Genomic DNA, 16,170 nt, shown 5'->3' on the forward strand with positions numbered 1-16,170 from the left:
ATCAAAGAACGAAACCATTTTGAACTATGTCATGTCCTTTAGTATAGTGATGTTCTTTGATTTTTTTTTTTTTTTTTTTTGTCATCAGTGATGTTCTTTGATTTTATTAATTGAAAAATAAACATTTACACTGTGAATAATATATCAAGTGTTCACAATGAAAGAACATCTACATGTGGATAAATTTTATTATTATTATTTTATTTTTTTGTATTGACATGCATAATTGCATATCACATGGTCTAAATTGCACAGTTGAAAGTTTATGGCGAAAATCATGAGTTAAATTTCACTTTATGGAAGTCTTGGGTACCAATGCTGCAAATTTAGAATATTCGATTTGGCTAAAATGTAAAATTAACATGTTTGGGGCTGAATCAAGAGGACGTTTCTGCACATTGTAAGGGCTTCGGGCAAAAACAAAAATTTACAAAGGATGAAGGACAAGACTTTCCAAAAAGCCAAGAATAGCCATTGGAGCTCACGAGCTTTCTCTTCGAGCCATTAGCTCATATGCCCTTATATGACAAAAACAAATCCACTATATCCCTCACTAATCTCAATACCCTTCATCATTTAATGAAAATATGAAAACCCGATTTTACTCATATTCATTAACGAAATTAATTATTTTCTTTAAAAAATTCAAAAATTCAAGATTTTTAATTTTCACATTTCACATTTTCAAATTTTCGACGTACTACTGGTCCAATGTTTTACATGCCTATAAGGCCATAGTTAAAAGGGCAAGGCCCAGTAGAGTTTAGTATAGAACACATATCAATGGAACTGTCCAGCCCACCTCAGTGATAGAGGCCCAGTAAAAGAGTCGACAGGGAGAGAAACCGATGAAGTTGGAGGAGGAACCAGTAGGAGATACTATGGACGGAGAAACCATAGTTGAGACAACGCTGATGAAGCTCTAGGGTTGGAGTGACGGAAGCTCTGGATCCTATTCCGCAACTGCTTGTCGATAGTGGAGATGAGAACGTCTGTTGTTTTGAAGGTTTGATTATCGAGTCTTGAGTTCCTCTCATGCCAAATCCAGTAGATCGTTCCCTGAAACGCTAGTAGTGTTAACCGGTGAAGATTCTTATTGCGCACCACCTGCAGTTGGTCGATCAAGGCATCCCAAGTAGTGGTGAACTGCAACTGACACCTATCCGAAATCGATCTCCACACGATCCCACTAAAAGAGCAGTCAAAGAACAAATGGTTCCGTGATTCATTCCTGGAGTTGCAAAGTAAACACTTGGGGTCAACCTGAAGTCCCCACTGGAGGAGTCTATCACGGGTAGGGCAGCGGTTCTGCATGACAAGCCAGGTTAGGAAACAATGTCGGGGGATACCGAAAGAGAACCAGACCAACTTCGACCACGATACCAGAGGAACATGGCCTTTGAGGTGAGTATATACCGCTCCAGTGCTGTACCGAGAACAAGTTTTTCCTGCCACCTCCCACTCGTAACAATCTTGTTCATCAATGAGGGTGATAGTAGTGAGATGTACCTGTAGAGCTAACTGATTCTCTGATCTTGCAGGTGGAAGAAGCCAATGATCTTGGTGATAGAGCGAAGCCACCGTAGCAGTTCTGGGGATGCCAAAGCGAGAAGTAGAGGCACCAAGTAATTCTTGTAAGTTACCAAAAGGCGACCAGTGGTCAACCCAGAAGCTTGTTGTTTCACCATTCCCTAACCGTCTCCTGAGTAGTGGGTAAATATGGCTCCTTGTCTTGATCATTTTATTTACCAGCCAAGAGAAAGAGGGACTCGGATTAATGGTCCAGTAGTTGCTAATGTCTCCTCTTAATATCACTTCTTTGAACCAGCAAACCCAGACCGAAGACGGGCGAAAGAAGATTATCCATATCAGTTTAAGAATACATGCCAAGTTCCAAGAATGAAGATCTTTTACCCCCAGTCCACCCTGCGCTTTAGTAAGTGTTACCCTCTCCCAAGCCACTTTCGCCGATTGATGTCCCTCACTTTTTCCATTCCAAAGGAGCAGGCCACATAAAGAGTTTATTCTATTTATGCAGGCTTTAGGAAGAATGAAACTCGAGCACCAAAAAGTGGAGACTCCAGCAATGACTGTTTTGATAAGGAGCAATCTACCCGCAAACGAAAGAGATTTAGCTGACCAAGATGAGAAGTGCGCCTTTATTTGCTGCATCAGGGGTTCACAATTCACCAGATTGAGCTTCTTCGTGCAAAGGGGGACGCCAAGATACCGCATTGGGAGTATACCACAAGGCATTCCAGTGGAAGCTTGAATAGCAGAGATTTCTGCTTCTAAGAGACCCGATGCAAAGAAGCTAGACTTTTGAAGACTCACAGCAAGGCCCGAGCGCAATTCAAATTCATGGAGGATTTGCAGGACTCTTTGCACCGATTCCAGTGAGCCATCTATGAAGATGAGAAGATCATTCGCAAAAGAGAGGTGTGTCAGCTTAGTCTTATAGCAATGATGGTGGTACGAAAGATGACCCGTCCTTGCTTCCTTATCCAGCATCATTGACAGACAATTCATCGCAATCACGAACAGGTAAGGAGATAAAGGGTCCCCCTGCCTTAACACTCTCTTACCTTTTAAAAACCCATTCACCACTCCATTGTAACCCACAGTAAAGGATGTTGTTCGAATGCAGGCTCGTAGGAGATTAAGGAACGCCTCTGGGAGGTCAAAGTTGTCCAACGCTGAGAAGAGAAAGTCCCAAGAGAGAGTGTCGAAAGCCTTGGCGATGTCGAACTTAATGGTGATTTTAATTAAGCCCTTGTTCCTATGGTATCCATTCACAAGCTCACTCGCTAAAACTGTATTTTCCACTAGCAGTCGTCCTTCTACAAATGCTGTCTGGTTTGGGAGGATTAATTCCTGCAAAATAGGTTTCAGATGCTTCACCAAAAGTCTAGAGATAACCTTGTAGATGGTATTGAGACAGGATATTGGACGGTAATCAGTGATGCGCGTGGCTCCTGGAAACTTGGGGACCAGTGACAAGATAGTGGAATTAGTTGTTTTTGGGAGGAAACCAGAGTTGAAAAAGTGTTGAATGGAGGCTACACACTCTGCTCCAATCAGGGACCAAGCAGCTTTGTAGAATGCAGAGGAAAGACCGTCTGGACCTGGGGCTTTGTTCGGGTTAAGAGAGAACATGAGTTTAGTAATCTCCTCCGAAGTAGGCATGAGTAGGATTTTGTCTCTTTGTAGCTGCGTGCACGTGAAAACCGTAAGCCCTCAGAATCAAGTAATGGGAGATTGAAGCATAAGGGGCAGAGGGTGATCTGGACCAAGAACATCTTTGAAATAGCCAACGGCATGCACACTCATTAGTAGCAGATCAGTTAGGAGGACACCCGTGTTGAGCAGAAACGATCTGATAGCATTGAAATTGGCACGTGTTTGACAGACCCTGTGGAAGAATGTTGTATTAAGGTCCCCCTCACGAAGCCAATTGATCCTTGATTTCTGTCTATAGAAACATTCCTCAATCTGCCGAAGCAACTCCCACTTCTCATATAGAATGTGCTCTGCTTCAAAGGTTTCTGGTGATGGATCAGTAAGAGCATGTACCTGCGCAAGTTGTAACAAACCGTGAGTTGTTTTAACCCTCTCCTGAATATTTGAAAAATCTCTATTTAGTTGTTTTAAACTTCTCTTTATGCATTTCAGCTTCCAACACAGTGAAGTTAGGTTAGCTGAGATATTTCCGCCTTGATACCAAGAGTCAGACACTACCTCCAAGAAGTTCGGGTGTTTAGATAGGTAGTTTAGGAATTTGAATGGTTGGGTACCGGCTTTAGGTAGGATAAAGGCGAGGTCAATTAGGCAAGTGGAGTGGTCAGAGGGCACAGGGGGAAGGAAGGAAGCTAAGGCATGAGGGAAAGAGGTGATCACAACATCATTAGTGAGGCATCTATCTAGCTTCTTCGCAACAGGGGAGAGAAGTCTCTTGTTTGACGAAGTGTGATTAGGTCCATGGTATCTAAGGTCAAACACACCTAGTTGGTGAAGACAATCTCGAATTGAAACATCCGGGTAGAGTGTTTGGTGTGATTGAAAGCAGAATGGTCACTACTGTAGAGTATTTGGTTGAAGTCTCCTCCTATGATTCATGGTTGCGAGTCAAGATCAAACGTAGTATGGAGATTCAAGAGCTCGGCCCATAAATCATTGTGTTCATCGCTGAGGTTAGAAGCATATATGGCAGTGTAGACAATGGGCGGGCAATTGGGCAGAATGAGCTCACAGGTGACCATCTGGCGCGATTGCAACAAGATACACACTTTAGCAGGGTCCTTCCAGATAAGTATGATGCGCCCGTCTTCATCAGATTGGTGATTCGATGTGTAGTGCCAGCCTCTACAAACAGAGCTCATGAGGGAAGCCAGAGAAAGTTCCTTGATATGTGTTTCTAAAATACTACCAAAAATAGGTTTATGGCTATTGAGCCAATCCGAAAATGGTCTATGTTTATTCGGGTCATTCAAACCACGAATGTTCCAAAAAGAGTTTCGCACTCATTAGAAATATAGGGTTGGGTCTCCAGAAAGCTGGAGAGAATCATTAACTTGAAGTGGTAAAAATGGGTTAGAGACAGATGGTGGGTGAATGAAAGGGGAAGATTTTATGTAGGTTAAAGTTCCAATATTTGGAAAGTTTAGAGGAAGGTGGACTATAGAACCGGTGGAAGATGGTTTTTGATGTGAGGGGGGTGATAGGGAAGGGGAAGAGCGGCAGCGTTTTAATGATGGTTTGGGAGGTTTGTCAGAAGGACCTTGGTGGGAGGAAGGGAAGGACAACTCTTTTGGGACTACAGAAAAGGGGTTAGGGAAAAGGTTTATTTTTACAGCCGAAGGGCTAGAAGGCAAGGAAACTGATATAGGAGGAGGAGGGTCAGACAAGGGAATGGTAGAAGCAACATTAGAAACACCAGTAGTGAACCCAGAGACTGTTTTCTTTACGGGAACATAGTGTTTGCCTGTAGGAACTCCTCCCGAGGCGTGCTTACGAGGTTCATTGATAGGAGCTTTCTCTTTTTGTTTCGTTGCAGTTTCAGTACCAGAGGGAGGGTTCTTTGGTGGCGTGTATGTCAAGCAGTTGCGCATCACATGACCTAGTTCTTTGCAATGGGAACATGTCGGAGGCAGCCAAGGATAGTCAACTTGAACTTCAACCACTTCTCCATTTTGCCTCTGAAACTCCACTACACTAGGTAATGGTTTAGTGAGATCCACTTCTACTTTAACATGAGACAAAGTAAGACTAACTAGGTTTAGAGTGAAGTCATCAGTCTCTTTAGGTTCACCCACTAAGCCTGCGACAAGACTGAGACCCTACTGATAACGGAGATCAAGAGGAACACCGGTTAGATGGGCCCAAATCTGGATGGAGCTAAGAGGAGGAGTAGACGCCGAATGAGCTGACGACCACTGAGCGGTATGAAACATCGAGTCACCAACATACCATATGTTTTTCTCAAGTATCTTTTGTCTCAAATAATCACTAGGAATACAGACAATAGCTGAGCGCTGACGGGGATTGTTGTGAATCTCAAGCTTTTTTCCCTTTCTCCACATGTGGGAGAGGACACTTTGGATTTGGTTGAATGGTGGGGGGCGGCCATTGAAATAACAGACAATGAAATCTTTATGCATTTCAGCTCCTTTATGAAAAACAGAGTCTGGAATGATAACACGAGGTCTACCATTGTTTGCCAGCTGCAATGGAGCAAGTCGCTTGAGAGATTTATCCCCTTTGACTCTTAACTGGTCAGCCAGAGTTGGAGGAGACAGGGGAGCAGCTGCTGACGGGGAAGGGTTGGAAACAGGTGGGTTTGAAGGAGAGGGAAAGATGGAAGGGTTTGGAGGGATGATAGTGTTTGAGGAGAGGATTTCAATAACAGGGGGTAAATTTGTGAAGGTTTTAGGGTTTAAAGCTTTATTAGTAAGGAGAGGAGAGTTGAGTGAAGGTGGGAGGAGATTTCGACGGTCGGGGAGGTTAGTAGATAGAGATAAGGTTGAGTCTCGAGGAGAAGTTTGGCTAGGGTTTCCTGTAGCAGGAATAGTATTTTGGGATCCAATCTCAGTTTGGCTTGGGATGGTTGGAATTGGACAGTTTTCTGGTGAAGACTGGACCATAGTTGTGTCTACTATCTCTAGAGACCGATTCTGAATCACAGAGACCTCAGTAGTTGGGGGAGAAAGGTGGGATCTACGGGCAGCGGATCAGGATATTTTAGTTGGAGTGGCAGAAAGGGGAGGAAACTGGACGGGAGAAAGGGATGAGGATGGGTCAGGGGGGTAAGGCGGGTAAGGCGGAGGCAGGAGAACATCACCGGAGGTAGGTGACAGAGGTTTCACGGCGGAAGGGAGGCCAGGTTTGGCCCAACGAGACTGCATCGGGAAGCGGGTCAGAGAGAAACTGACTTTTTTTTTTTTTGGAATCTTGTGGGTCTTGGACATGGGCGGATGTAGTAAGCGACGAACGGGAAATACAACTTTTGTCTAGATCCACCACTGGTCTTGGATTGAAAAGGTTTAAGAGATAAACTGAGAGGATAAAATTTAATGGCTCACCGACATTCCATCTAATCGTGGGACACACATCAAGTGAACAACTAAGTGTTTTCTGCACCATGTGAAGTAATAATTTTTAAAAAATAAATTTTTACTATTATTTTAGATTTTATTACTTTTTTACCAATATTTTAATATATGTTAATCATTAAATGTATTATATAGTTTGCTAATTTCTTCTGTCATTGTATTATATTTTTAACATAAATAGTTTATATTTATGAAAATAAAATTTATAAGCTTATCGATTTAATATACTTTTATCATATTTATTTTAATATAATAATTGTATTTTAACATGATTATTATAATTATAATTTTTAAATTTTGATTTCATTAAAGATAAAAAACAATTTTGTTTATTTTAAATTATTTTTAAGAATAGAATCTTTTAAAAAAGTATCTATTTCTTTTGGAAAAAACTTATCAAAACAACTTGTATAAAATTAATAAAAAATTGATACAAATGTTTTATAATTATCAAAAAGTAAAACTAAACAGTATTTCTAAAATTTGTAAATATATAAAAATAATATTATGATTAAAATTTTATAGTTTTTAAAAAATTGCAAAAAAAAAATTGAAATCTTTTTTAGTAATAAAAAGGGGAAATATTATGTTTACCACTTTCAAGGTACTGCTTTTCATCTTTACCACCACTTAAGAGACATTTTCAAAAATACCTTGTTCATTAAGTGAAAAAAAACTCTTATGCTCTTATTATCTATATATATATATATAATAAATCATTATTTAAATAAAAAATAAAAAATAATAATAATTTTTTTATGTTTTCGAATTATACTTTTTCAAATTCAAACTTTTTTATAATTTTTTTTTCAAATATTTTTTTAATTTTTTTTTCAAATTTTCTTTTTGAAAATCGAAAATCATGTTTGAAACTATTTTTTAATATTTTTTATATTTTTTAAGTATATATTTATATATTTATTAGAATCTTGAATTTCACATTCCAAAAACCCTACCACACCCCTCAACTCTAAACTCTAAGTCTAGATTAGTTAACCCTAAGGATATAAGTGTCTTTTACCCTTCATTAAAAGTGAGAGTAAAAGTGATTAGTGTAAACATGAAAAGTGGTACTATAAATGTGATATTTGTGGCAGTTTTGAAATATTCAGGAAAGCTTGTTCGTATTGATTTACCACGTAATGTATATATACAAGGATATCGAGACAATATGTCAATATTAGATAACTACAATATGGAATATATCCTTATTCTAATACCCCCCCTCAAGTTGGAGGTGAGATGTCTTGAAGCTCTAACTTGGAGATGAGATATTGAAATGTAGTCGAAGGCAATGCCTTAGTGAGGATATCAGCCGGCTGTTCCTTCGTCCTGATGTGTACTGTGGTGATGAGCTTTGCTTTGACAGCATCGCGGACAGAATGGCAATCACGTTCGATATGTTTAGTACGCTCATGGAAAACTGGATTCGCAGCGATGTGAATAGCAGCCTTACTGTCGCAGAACATGCGCATAGGACCTTCATGAGGAAATCCAAGATCTTCTAGGAGACCTTTAAACCATTTGAGCTCCTTTAATGTGTAGGCCATCGACCTATATTCTGCTTCTGCAGACGACATAGATACCATATCCTGTTTCTTAGTCTTCCAAGACACAGGTGAAGACCCGAGATAGACAACATAAGCGCTGAGAGAACGTCGACTGTCGGGGCATGTGCTCCAATCAGCATCACAGTATGCCGTGACCTGCAAGTCACTGTCGGCACGGAGGAATACGCCTTGACCTGGGCACCCCTTTAGGTATCGAACTACACGAAGTGCAGCATTCCAGTGATTGACTGTTGGAGCTTTCATAAACTGTGATAGGATGTGGACGGTGTAGCAAAGCTCAGGACGAGTAAAGGTGAGATAGATCAAGCGGCCTACTAAACGACGATAGGCAACAGGAGTCGGACATAACGGACCATCTTCACTAGAGAGCTTATGATTCAATTCAATAGGAACTGGAGAGGGCTTGCACGCCAATAAACCCGTTTCAGCAATGATATCAAGGGCGTACTTACGCTGAGATAAGAAAATTCCATCCTTATTGCGAGCAACTTCTATACCAAGAAAGTACTTGAGCTTGCCGAGGTCTTTCATATGAAAACACTCACTGAGATAGTTCTTAAACTTTTGAAGAGTAGAAATATCATTACTGGTGATGATGAAATCGTCGACATAGACCAGTATGTGTAGGCTTATTTTTCCGTGATTGTAGCAGAATAGAGAGTAATCGGCTTTGCTTTGAACAAATCCATAAGATGTCAAGGCAGTACTGAGTTTTGCGAACCAGCATCTTGGAGACTGTTTAAGACCATAGATAGATTTCCGAAGACGACAAACCTTAGTTGGATCCGGATCCTCATAGCCTGGTGGGAGTTTCATGTAAACTTCTTCTTCTAAATCTCCATGTAAGAAGGCATTGTGTACATCCATCTGGTGTACTTCCCATTGTTTAGCTGCAATAATCTCCAAGAGGACCCGGACTGTGTTTGGTTTCGCAACTGGTGCAAACGTTTCTTTGAAATCCACACCCTCTTTCTGCCGATTCCCACAAGCTACCAAGCGCGATTTATGACGAGAGACCGTGCCATCCGAATGATATTTGATTTTGTGAATCCATTGGCTGGCGATCGCTTTCTTGCCTGGTGGTAACTTAGTAACATCCCAAACATGATTATCCTCCATGGCTGTGTATTCGTCGTGTACGGAATCACGCCAGACTTTATCTTTGATTGCCTCCTTATAACTCCTTGGTTCAACGCCAGCTGTTATAGCTGCAACAAAAGATCGATGGCTCGGAGAAAAATGAGTGTCAGAGACGTAGCTTGAAATTGGATATAGAACGTTACCTGGAGCCGTTGTAGAGGACTCGAGAGAAGCAGGTGACGAAGTGAGAGAGGGTGTATCAAGTAGCTGAGCAGTGTTAGTAACATAATTCTTAAGGAGGACAGAAGGTAACCGTTGTCTATGGCCGCGACCAAGCAGTTCCGGTAAACCAGGGGAAGCCGGAGCAGTTGACTCATGAACTGTAGTACCATTGGTCGGCGATGTTGGTTCTGGTATAGGTTGAGCACCAATGACGGTCTGCTCGTTAGTTGGAGGAGACGGACTAGTTGTAGACGGAGGTGTTTCATTCGGAGGAGCAGCGTTATCTGCATCAGGAGAGAGAGATGAAACAACCACATTGACTGGATCGAGCCAATCATCCATCAATACCGTGGAGGTCGGAGAGATAGTAACGTCAGTGTCCGGGATGCCGGGGAATTTATTTTCTAAGAAGACGACATCACGGCTGGAAAAGAACTCGTTTCTGTCAATATCATAAAGATACCAAGCCTTTTTCCCATATGGATAGCCAACAAACAAACAGCGTCTGCTCCTATCACCGAATTTGTCTTTATCTCGAGATCGACGATGTGCATAACAGAGACAGCCGAAGACTCGAAGAAAATCATATGATGGTGGAGAGCCGTGAAGTAATTCATATGGAGTCTTCCCGTTGAGGACTGCTGTAGGAGTACGGTTTATGAGATGTGTTGCTGTGAGTATACTTTCGCCCCAAAAGTGAACTGGTAGGCGAGCCTGAAACAGACATGCTCGTGCTACATTGAGAATATGACGGTGCTTGCGCTCTACTCTGCCGTTTTGTTGCGGAGTATCTACGCAAGAGGTCTGATGTTGTATACCTTGTTGGCGAAAGAATGAGGAAAGGACCATAAATTCAGAGCCATTGTCGCTGCGTATGGTTTTGACATCTTTGCCAAATTGGCGAGATGCCATTGCGCAAAAATTTCGAAGTAGGTTAGCAACTTCCGACTTCTCCATCATCAGAAAAGTCCATACAGCTCGCGAATAATCATCTACAATGGTCAAGAAGTAAGCAGCTCCACAAGAAGATAAAGTTCGATAAGGTCCCCAAACATCACAATGGATTAACTCAAAAGGAGAACTAGCTTTATTAATGCTTTCATGAAAAACACCACGTGTCTGTTTGGCACGATAACAAATTTCACACGGATTCGTGTGTCCAAAATCAAATTTAAAACTAGAAAACAGCGGCAATGAAGATAACACTTTCGATGAAGGGTGTCCTAGTCGTCTGTGCCATAGGGTTGAAGGATGAGTCTTGTCTGAAGTAGTATGATTCGCCCTTGCAACACTGACACCCGAGAAATAGTACACCCCCTCTCTCTCTTCACCGGCTCCAATCAGGGTCCTCGTAAAACGGTCCTGCAAGAAGCATAAGGTATCGGTAAATATCGCTATACAGCCTGTCTGTTTCAAAAGTTTCGAAACTGATATCAAAGTACAGTTAAAATCTGGAACATAAAGCACATCACGAAGATGATGTGTTGAGCTTAAAGATAAAGTTCCAGATTTTGATGCTCTAGAGGCTGTGCCATCTGGTTTAGTAACTGCAGACAATGGTATATCTTGGAGATCTCGTAGTAGAGATATATCTCCTGTCATGTGGTGCGAAGCACCCGTATCAATAATAATATCGTTGAGACTAGTGTTACCAGACAATCGATCTGTAGTCAGCTTCGTTTGTTGGTTTTGGAGAAGATTGATCAGAGCTGCTACTTGATCCGATGTGGGCAAGGTATGTGAGTTGTCTGCGGCAGTGGCTGGTGCATTGCGAGCTGCGTTGGCGCGACCACGACCCCTTTGTATAGAGCGACCTCCGCGGCCTTTCTGAGAAGGTGAGCCCCGACCTTGAGATGGATACTGTTCGATATACCATTCCGGATAGCCATGAATGGAGAAGCATTCCAAGATATCATGGCCTTTCTTGTTACAGTGGGTGCAAACCCGTAGAGGATCACGTGGTCTGGATACATTAGCAGCCGCAACTAGAGACTGATTTGGATGAGTCTCTGTTTTGACATGAAAGCCAACAGCGTCATTCTTCACTTCTTGAGAACGGACAGTGAGATGATGTTGTTCTTCTCGAATCACTCGAGAATAAACCGAATTTAAGTCTGGTAGTGGGTCTTCATTAATGATTTGGGAGCGGATATTGCTAAAGCGTGCATCGTCCAAACCAAATATGAACTTATGAACCCGAGAATCTTCACGTTCTTTTTCGATGTCAGGAGCAGCATCACAAGAACAAGAGCGTGAACTGTTGAGATTTTGGAGTTCTTCCCAAAGCTTAGAAAGTTTTCCAAAGTATTCAAGGACTGGTTTGCCTTCCTGTCGACAATTAGAGATCTCATCTTGTAGCAGATGTTTGCGAACGCCATTGTTGACGGAGAACCTTCGTCTTAGAGAATCCCAAAGCTTAGAAGCGTCTGAGACATGGGTTACTGTGGATCGAATGGCAGGGTCAATGGATGTTCTTATCCAACCCACAATCATGGAGTTAGCAGCAATCCAGCGAGCTTGATCTGGGTTTGTGTCTGGTTTGGTGATCGAGCCGTCAATAAAACCGAGTTTTTGCTTCGCCATGAGAGAGTTTGTTAACTCTGTTGCCCATTCAGAATAGTTATCACCACGAAGAAGTACTGAGGTAATCAATACGCCAGGGTTATCTGCGGGATAGAGGGTGTAGGGTGTGACAGGCTCTCTGAACGTGCTTGTCATAGTACTCATATCGGCCGACATGTTCTTCGATTAGAGAGGAAGAACGAGGCTTGAAGATGAGTTGCGGAAGAAAAAAAAAAAAAAAATTAGGTCAGAATCTTTTCTGCTCTGGTATGACCTAATTTCATATCGGATAAGTTTAGAATCTTTTCTGCTCTGATAAGAGCCATCATCTCGAGGAGGGGTATTAAGGGATATGTATATCCCACATTGGAAAATCAATGGGACATTAAGTAATATATAAAGGGTTAGGGCCAATCCACTAATTGCCAATTGGTTTTAAGTTGGAAGCCCATAATAAACCCGAATCTAACAAGTTTCCCTAATAAAATTGTGTAATTATAAAAAAAATAAAAATAAATAATATTTTGAAATTTGCAAAATATTATTATATTTCTAATATTATATTATTTAATGTCATATTTGAATTGATTTATTTTAATAATGATGTGTAATTTATTACCATATTATAAAAAAATTACAAAAATTCTAAATGTAATTGTCTATATTACATTTAACCGTAAGTTATGTCTTTAACTCTACCATGTCATATAGGAAATTGAGGAAACAAAAAAGGAAACATAGGAGACTCGTTAGGTAAAGGGTTGGTAATTGGTAATGGTAGCTGCAGTTTTGGTTGGTGTGTTATAATATTCAGACACTAATCTGTTTTGCATATTTCATTTCCACTCTAATATATGTATGTAATCTCTTTCTTGATCTGTGTTTGGAGTTCTCATCCATTCCTACAACAGAGATTCAAGAACCACTTCTCACCCTATAGCTCTGTATACATGAAATAACTGCAGAATCAACTGATGGTTAAACATTAAAAAAAAAAAGGCTGAGAAATAGAAATTTTGATAAGGAAAGACTAATAGATTAGCTTCAAAAGCAAAACATCAGCAGAAATACAAAGTGCCTCATTGTCTGTTTGAAAGAAACAAAACAGATTCTTGTGCGTTGTCTCCTCCCTTCTAGCCCTCACCAAAATCTGGAATGTTTTCTCAAGTCACTGTTTGTTCTTCACTCTGAATCACTGTCCATGCTCCCCATTGCCTTCAGTCCTCTTGGCCGCTTCATTTTAAAACATGAGTAATTATCACATCATCTTTGCATCCAAAAAGAAAGACAAGAAAGTGAAAAACAGTTAGGTAGGTACCTTTTTTGAAGTCTTCTTCTCTCTTACTTCATACCTCTCTTTGCACAGATCTGATAACCAAGTACCTGGACTCACCAGCTGCGTTAAAACATTACATACTCATTAGCTTTGCATCACTACTAGACGGGAAAGATAAAGTTTATGATGAAGGAGACTCACAAGCAATGTCTTCTGAACCAATTTGGCTCGTTTCTTGGGTCTTTGAGGAAGCTTACACCCTTTCATAGCCAAGAAATCTTCTTCCTTCTCTTTATTTGACAAATTTATAAACAGCTTTGGCCACACATGCTTCTTCGTTTCCTTCACAGCTTCCTTTATAATTTTCCCACTCTCATCTGTACCCATAGAACCCCTCGTTGTGTAGTATCTATCTTCCTTCTCAGGGGATGCCACAAACGATCTCCTCACATTACCTGGAGACTCTACCATCCTACACAACAATGCTTTTACATCAGAAAACTATATATATAAAAGAAGAGCTGTGAATCGGTGTTTTACTTGTTTGGACGGTTAAGATGGCGAGAAGGAGAGCCTCTCTCAGAAGACACAGCTCGCGAAATGAGTTTGCGCTTAGTCAAAGAATAAGATGACTTGCGGCTTTGATCTTTCTTGACTTTCATGCATCTAACTCTTTTTCTCTCCCCCCATTGCAACACGAAATCAGCATCTGAGGTTCCATTTCCTCTTTGTCCCTTCACTTCTTCCATTACAACCTTACACAACCCAACAAAGAGATATTAAACGTTCTTCCCAAGAAATAGACTAAGAAAGTTTCAGCCATTTTATAGATTAAATACACACAAAAGATCCATCTATTAAACTGAAATAACAGAAGACCAATTTGAACTAATTAGTAGAAACCCCACTAACCTCAAGATCTGCGGCTTTGGCTACCACAATACCACAATCACCCCACTACAAAAGAAGCAATATCCAAAACAGTATAAGAAAAGATTAAGAGCAGAGGAATCGATTCTTCAAAAGTTCTAGAACCCCAAATCCACCATTCTATTCTCTAAGGCAAGACAAATACAGAGACACAAAGAAGATCAAGACGGTAAGAGAACACTTACAAGACTGACTCTATATGTATATATATAGTCTGGGAAGATAGATAGATAGAAAGATAGATTCAAACTCAAGGAAATGTATAGATTTTTCAATGTTTTTTAAAATAAAAATGGTGGATGAGACCAGAAGATCGAACACTGTCTTTTATTTGTTCTCTCTCTGTAGTCTTGTTCTATCTATCTTCAGCTTTAAACACACACACAATAAAAGAAAGCTTACTGTTTACCCTCTTCTAGTTCGACGCTCACCTTCTTTAGCCATTTTTTCCTTATTTTTTTACTAATACTTTTTTGCTATTTTCTCTTTTAGTTGTTTATTAATAACAGCCGTTTGATATAAAATGGACCGCTGGATATGTACTTAGAAAAGTTAAAAAGCCTTAACTTGTTTGTGTTATTTACGATACATTTCGTTATGGATAATAACAAATTATATTTTGCCACGTGTACTATGTGACGAGCACGTTATAATCTCTGACGATAAAATCTTAAATAAGATTTTGCGTTAAGACGGTAAACAATTGTCACGCGCTACTGACAGTCATATATTGCGGTGGTCTTCACGCCTAAACGATACGCGTGTGGTTAGATAGGCCTTCCCCAGATCTCTCTGGCCTCTGTAGTATCGATTGAATTAATAAACTTTTCATATTCACAATTTTATGTTACTTTACTTTTATTTCCTTCAACAATTACATATTCATATTAGTTTTCTTATATTTTTAAATTTCTATAATTTAAAAGCATCAACGTTGGTAGAATTTGTCAAGATGAGAAATATTAAAATATTAATATTCTAAAATGATATAATTATGTAAATTAAATTTAATTTATGAAAAATAATGCTACAAATATGAAGAGAACAAATGTTATGGAAGTTTCTTAGCCATATGTTGTGAGCCCTTTTTTGTTTTGAACAACAGATAACTAGAGTGTTTGTTTTCTGTTTTATATATACTAGATCATCTTCCGCGCTTCGCGCGGATTATTGCTTTTAAAATTTTACAATTGGTTTTGTTATTTAATTATAGAATATTGCAGAATTTCCATATGTACATAAACTATGTACTATGTAAAATATAGTATATGAGGGGAGACATGGTTTTTTTTTTTTTTTAGTGTTTCGTATATTTTTAGCATTTTTTGTAATTAGATTCTTTTTATTAGTTTGCCAAAATACCAAAACTGAGTTTAAAATAGAAAAATAGTTTGGATGATGTTGGAAGTTGTCCGTTAATGTTTCCTTGATTATTATGTTCTAACTTTTTCTGAGCTGAGCGATAGATGGAAGGTGTAACTCTAACTCATGTATTGAATCTGAGTTAACGTTATTAAAACATAAGTTTTCCAGAAAACTTGTGAGATTTTTTTCCATTAATTTTCATCTCAAATTATTTTTCTAATAGTATAAAATTTCTTCAATCTTTTTTATAACATCATCACTTTATTGATATCAAATCAATATAACAGATTACATGGGACATGAATTACTATGGTCGTGCAACTATTTGCATCCTTTATAAGTTCCATAACACTTTAAATAGAATAAAATCGGACAAAAACAGATAAAAACATGTATTTCTATTTAGTAGTAGTTGTAATCTCGATTAATTTGTCTCTTTTAAATTGTCAAATGGTTTTATTCAGGGACGAATCCAGAATAATTTCCTTGTGGGTGCAAAATTTAATAACGCAGTAAGGGAGATTCGAACTTGAGACATTAAGGGGTGCATAAGACA

The 16,170-nt window shown here is 39.6% G+C and overlaps 1 protein-coding gene across 3 annotated transcripts; it reads right to left on the reverse strand.

The window, feature by feature from the left end:
• Positions 1 to 13,063: 13,063 nt before the first annotated feature.
• Positions 13,064 to 14,656, reverse strand: LOC125601964. 3 transcript variants are annotated; one of them, XM_048773899.1, is made up of 6 exons: positions 14,435 to 14,656; positions 14,232 to 14,276; positions 13,860 to 14,074; positions 13,521 to 13,791; positions 13,362 to 13,439; positions 13,064 to 13,276 (listed from the first exon to the last, which is right to left on the reverse strand). In XM_048773899.1, the coding sequence occupies exons 3-6, from the start codon at positions 14,066 to 14,068 to the stop codon at positions 13,226 to 13,228; spliced, it is 609 nt and encodes a 202-aa protein (XP_048629856.1). In that variant the 5' UTR covers positions 14,069 to 14,074; positions 14,232 to 14,276; positions 14,435 to 14,656; the 3' UTR covers positions 13,064 to 13,225. The 3 variants fall into 3 exon arrangements, with proteins under 3 accessions (XP_048629856.1, XP_048629855.1, XP_048629854.1); XM_048773898.1 differs by lacking the exon at positions 14,232 to 14,276 and having other exon boundaries at positions 14,435 to 14,631; XM_048773897.1 differs by having other exon boundaries at positions 14,232 to 14,624.
• Between the last annotated feature and the right edge of the window lie 1,514 nt (positions 14,657 to 16,170).

Source organism: Brassica napus, unplaced genomic scaffold (genome assembly GCF_020379485.1).
Source record: "Brassica napus cultivar Da-Ae unplaced genomic scaffold, Da-Ae ScsIHWf_270;HRSCAF=446, whole genome shotgun sequence".
Classification (NCBI taxonomy): Eukaryota; Viridiplantae; Streptophyta; class Magnoliopsida; order Brassicales; family Brassicaceae; genus Brassica; species Brassica napus.